At 40.5% G+C, this 6,067-nt stretch overlaps 1 protein-coding gene across 1 annotated transcript; it reads right to left on the minus strand.

The window, feature by feature from the left end:
• Positions 1-371: 371 nt before the first annotated feature.
• Positions 372-1,223, minus strand: LOC110737955. Its single transcript, XM_021918300.1, has one exon. It carries the CDS (start codon positions 1,221-1,223, stop codon positions 372-374), a length of 852 nt encoding a protein of 283 aa, XP_021773992.1.
• Between the last annotated feature and the right edge of the window lie 4,844 nt (positions 1,224-6,067).

Consider the following 6,067-nt stretch of genomic DNA (forward strand, 5'->3'; position numbering starts at 1 on the left):
GGGTTTGAGTTCTACCTTGGGAGGGGGCTTAGAACTCTCCTCCAATTTTTCCTCCTTATGTTCAAGCTCATCATGCTTAGTACCGTTCTCTTCTTCATTTTGGCTTCTTCAATGGCCATAGCAAATTCCTTTGCTTCTTGGGAGAAGTAATCTTCCTCACATGTGAGAGCTTCGGCCATAGGATCTTTAGGACTCATGACAACCCTTCCCAAACGATCTAGCTCTTCATTGACAACATCGACCCTATAACACTTCTCAACCATGGGGTTTTGAGTAGCTTAGAGAATTCAAAGACAACTTTTTTATCGGCCACTTCACATGTAATGGTATTATTCTTGCAATTGATTACCGCCCCCAAATTTTTAAGAGCTTCACGGCCCAAGATCAAAGGTGTATCCACATCTTCTTCCATATCCATCACCACAAAAGTCACATGGCACATAGATATTCCCAACTTGAATAGGGACATCTTCAAGCTCTCCACAAGGTAGCTTCACCGATCGATTGGCCAATTGAATGGTTTTCCTAGTGGGGATCATCTCAATGTTAAGCTTTTGAGCAATGGATAGAGGGATTAAACTAACACTTGCTCCAAGGTCGGCTAGGGCACCCCTAGCTTCCATGTTCCCAATTTTGACCGGCAAGGTAAAGCTTCCCGGGTCCTTTTGCTTCTTGGGAATTTTGTGTTGAACAAGTGCACTCACTTGATGGGGAAGAGTGATAAGCTCATCATTAAGCTTCCTTTTGTTGGTGAGAATGTCTTTCAAGAACTTGGAGTATGTAGGCATTTGTGTGACAACTTCAATGAAAGGGAGGTTAATGTGTAAGTTTTTCATCACACTTAGAAACCTTGCACATTTATCGTTCAATTTTCTCTCCGTAAGCCGACCGGGAAAAGGAACCGGTCCATCAAGGTTTCTAGTCTCACTAGAAGTTGAGGATGTCACCACATCCTTAGTCTTCTTTTTCTCCATACTCTTCTCTTTCTCATCAACCTTCTCTTCTTCAACTTTCTTATCATCACTCATCTCTTCTTCTCCCTCCTTTTCCTTACCATCCTCTTCCTTGGGACTCTCATAAGATGTACCCGATCTCAATGTGATTGCCTTGCAAGAGTCGGGTTTTATAATATTGGAAGGGTTGGTTTGTGATTGTCCAGGCAAAGTGGAAGATGAGTGAAAAGAAACTCTCTCGGCCAATTGTGCTAGTTGTGAATCAACCATCTTGTTATGAGCCTTGACTTCTTGCATTTGTTGATTCATGGATTGAAGTTGTTGAAGAATTTGAGTTTGAGTAGAATCGGGTTAAGATGCTAGCTCTTGACTTCTTTGAGTTGCTTGGGTTTGATTTTGGTATTGGTGTTGATTATTGTGTTGGTTGTTTCTTGGGTAGTTTCCTCTTTGATTTTGGGTTTGGAATGGAGGAGGGTTTTGATATTGGGTGTTGGAATGGTATGGTTGTTGAGCCTGTTGATTCCATTGTTGAGATTGGTTTGCAAATCCGGGTGGTGGTTGTCTCCAAGCTACTCCTCCACCATTCCCCATATACCCTTCTTGCCTTGTGTTGTATGCCGCTACATGCTCCGGGCTCAACCCGCCACAATAGGATGTATCATGGTTGGTGCCACCACAATTTTCACAAGAGAAAGAGTTGACTTGGGAGGAGCTTGAACCACTAGCAACACTTGTATTCAACTTGGCAAGCTCTTTTGTCAACATCTCAATTTGATATTGCAATTGATCGACCTTCTCCAACTCATACTTCCCACCTTTCTTTGGTGCATTCCTCCTCCTTCCTCCCCAAGAGTAATTTTTAACTACCTCTTCGATTGTTGCTTCAACTTGATTTTGAGGGACTTTGATCAATTGTCCACCCGCTCCCGCATCCAAATTAGCTCGGGACATCGGTTCCAAACCATCATAGAAGAACCTCATGAGTAAGCTTTGATTGTACTCATGGTGAGAACATGCTTGCACCAACTCCTTAAACCTCTCCCAAGCTTCACTAAGACTCTCCTCCGCCTCTTGTTCAAAAGATGCTATCTTCCTCCTCATCTCGGCGGTTTTCTCCTCGGAGATGAATCTCTTCAAGAATGCTTGCACAATTTCCCTCCATGTCGTGAGAGAATTAGGTTTGACTTGCTTGAACCACTTCTTTGCTCTCCACGCAAGAGATTGCCGAAATAGGTGCATCCGGATGTATTCTTGACAAACTTGGTTGGTTTGTATCATGGCACAGAGTTCGAGGAACCTATCAAGGTGCTCAATGGGGTCTTCACTTGGTGAACCCGAGAATTGCTCCGCTTGAACCATTCGTGTGTATTGAGGATGGATGGTTAAGTTAGTCTTAGTGACGGGTAACAATATCCCACCGGTGAGTTCATAATCCTCCGGATTACCGAACTCACGGAATAATACATCCACTTGTTGTCCCGCCATTTCGTCACCTTGGGAATGTGAGGAACAAGAATCACTTTCACTATCAAAAATTGCACCAAAACCTCTTCCCTCCTCTTGATAGAGTCTACGGACTTGTCTCAAGGTTCGGTCGATTTCATGATCAAGGTTGTGAGTAGGTGGTCCTTGAGATCTTCTTTGCATTCACCAAAGCTAAACAAACAATTAGCAATGACTAGCAAGTGTGCAAAACTAGCCGTTTCCCCGGCAACGGCGCCAAAATTTTGATCGGTGGACAATAGGTCGTTAGTTTACTGCAACCAGCCAATAAATCCTCGAATTTGTTTCTCGATTTTGGGCGATGGCATTGACATGATTTCCTTGATCTTGGTTGAGTCTATCTCCATGCCTCTAGAGCTTATGACATATGCCAAAAGCTTGCCTGAGGTGACTCCCAAAGCACACTTGGATGGATTCAAACTCATATTGTATTTTCTTAGCCTTTTAAAGAATTTTCTCAAGCCTACTTGATGTCCTGGGCAATCTTTTGATTTCACAATCATGTCGTCCACATATACTTCAACCTCCTTATGCATCATGTCATGGAGTAAGGCAGTCGCTGCTCGTTAGTAAGTAGCACCCGCATTTTTCAACCCGAATGGCATTACCGTGTAACAGTATATACCCCATGGTGTTATGAATGTTTTTTTCTCCATGTCTTCTTCTGCCATGAGAATTTTATTGTATCCCGCGTATCCATCCATAAACAAGAGAAGTGTGTGATTTGTTGTATTATCTACCAAAATATCGATGTGTGGTAAAGGGAAGTTCTCCTTTGGACTTGCCTTATTTAGGTCTCGATAAAAGACACACATTCTTATCCTTCCATATTTCTTTGGAATTGGGAAAACGTTGGCTACCCATTCGGGGTATTTAGATACCCTAATAAAACCCGCAGTTATTTGTTTTTGAACTTCTTCTTTTATTTTAAGAGCTACGTCGGGTTTCATTGGACGCAACTTTTGTTTTATAGGTTTCATTCCTGGAATTAGTGGTATAGTGTGTTCAGCTATTTCTCTATTAATACCTGGCATATCTTCATATGACCAAGCAAATACATCGATAAATTCTTTAAGTAGATTAATTAAATCGGATCTTTCTTGTTCATTAATTGTTAATCCGATTTTAACTTCTCTTTTAATTGTCGAATCATTCAAGATATCAACCGTCTCAGTTTCCTCAATTATTGGTGTTTTATTTTCAAGCGTTTCCATAGCTTTAATAATTTCTTTATCATTTTCATTGTTAGTTAAGCCATGCTCGTCATCTTGGGTTAAAGAAAAACACGAGGAGTAAGTAGAAGAAGACATATTATTGAATTCTGAAATCATTACATCAATAAGGGAAATGTCCTCAGGGACTTGATTACTATCTATCCTAGGAGTAGAAATAGAAGGAGGGGGTGCTACGACTAAAGACTTAGACGACTCTACAAGAAAGGACTCAAACTCTGACTCTGACTCTAACTCAGACAACTCTTGAAACATCGTTCCTTGCCCTATTGTTATAGAAATTTTCCTTCCGCTTTGAGTGGTCACCTTGACTGTCTTGCGCCACTCTTGTAATGATCCTTCTACTGGAGTGATGAGCTTTAAAGGGTCAAAGTTATCTCTTTCTAGGACCATTTGGATGAGGGAGGAGTTATCCTCTATGTATCTCGGCTCATCTTTTTCTCGCCCAAATAATAATCCCATGACATTAAAGTCAAAGAATGGGCGTGCTTTCTCCTTGTGAATAGGAGTTGGGATTTCATCTAGAAAGTAGCAATCTAAGAACATTTCAAATCCCGGTTGCCTTATGCCATTTACAACAAAAGGTTCGGGAAATTCATAGCATGGATAGTCCTCTCCTTCTTATATGAATTGTCCATTGAGAGTAAGAGGATATTAATCCATTGGGATTTCTTTCTTTTGGATGCGAGCGTTCGTACACGCCTTAGACCTCTCCTGGGCTCGCTTAAGATCTTCCTAAGTCGGTTCAAAACTAAGTTCAAAAGTATCTAACTTAGGGAGGCCAGGAAATTCCATCTATTTTGCTATTCCCTTCTTCTTTCCTAGAATCATTCCAGGAAAATGCCCTTGTCTCTTAAGAATAGCATTTACTGTCATGTTGGAGTGGGGGTCGTGATAGAGAGGGGTCCTTTCATCCTCTTCGATCAAGGAGACCTCTTCATTAAAGCCCCATAAGTCTTTATCGTCTTCATCGTGCTCCACATTGATGATTGGATTTTCCACAGCTTTAATCCTCATGGGTGAAGCATCAATTGTTATATGGATTCCTCCAACTATGGCTTTTACCTGTTGATGAAGAGATGGAGGGATGGCCTTGAGGTCATGAAGCTAAGGGCGTCCCAACAATAAGTTGAATGAAGCTTTAATATCTACCACTTGGAAGGTAGTGGCATGTTCTATTGCTCCAGCCGCTAAATTCATAATAATCTTACCAAGAACATGGCGACGAGTGTTGTCATTGGCTCTTCCTTGTGTTGATGGAGTTAAGTCTTCATTCCGTATGCCTAACATCATCGCAGTTCTGAGGAGACAGATATTAATTGCAGATCCATTGTCTACAAGAGTCATTGGGACGTCCATTCTCTTGCAGACTATTGTAAGGTTGGATGCCTTGTAATGTTTGTCATCTTCTAGAGGTAAATCTTTATCAGAAAAGGTGATCAAGTTGATAGGACTAGGGAATCACTCGTAAGTAAGTTAGCCAACCCCTCAGGATTGGTGTCGGAGTTTATCCCTATCTTATCCAAGGCATTCATTACTGTCAACCTATCTTCTCGAGATGTCAACCTTAGTCTTTTAGAATTGCTTGACAATATCATTATCTTCTATGATAGGTATGGGAACTTGTTGCATGGTGATCGGTGGACAATAGGTCGTTAGTTTATTATCCTAGATTAAAATTACAATTTATAACTCCTATCCTAGCTCTATCAAATTTTGCTTTAGATAGCGGTAAGTTAGGGTCGATTCCCAAGGAAACGGGGGTTTAACACAATTAATACGAAATCGAGGAGAAGTTGCTAATAACAAAAGGTGGTATTTGAATTTGTGTTGAAGAATTCTATGGACAAACTAACTACTATTAAGCCTAGAATAAACTAGATATAAGGGAAATAGATTAAACACTTTTAAAAGCAAATAAATGGACAAGATTATAGAGATAACAATGACAAAAGCACTAGGGAAAGGGGGATTCAATCATGAACAAAGAGTACTAGCGAAAACCGAAAGGAAACCGATTCTAGGAGTATAAACTCTACCTAAAATAGTTCATTCTCATGCAACTACTTAAGCAAGTCGACGAAATCATTCACACATAGATTAAATCATTCTCATGCATTTAATCGAGGGCTAGATTCTTGGGATTAGAGGTGCACACACTAACTCCAAGCATGTTATAGCTCAAATCATCAACTCAAGAATAATTCCTAATCAATAATCAATAGATATTCAAATACACATGATTTTCACCCCCTTCCCTAGCCTAAAAACCTAAGCTAGAAGGAAGGGAATGGCCATAACAACTAACATAAGCATGTATTCAATACCAACACAACCTAACATGATTCTAACTTGAAAGGAAAATCAAAGAAACTAATA

This window comes from Chenopodium quinoa, unplaced genomic scaffold (genome assembly GCF_001683475.1).
Source record: "Chenopodium quinoa cultivar QQ74 unplaced genomic scaffold, ASM168347v1, whole genome shotgun sequence".
NCBI lineage: Eukaryota > Viridiplantae > Streptophyta > Magnoliopsida > Caryophyllales > Amaranthaceae > Chenopodium > Chenopodium quinoa.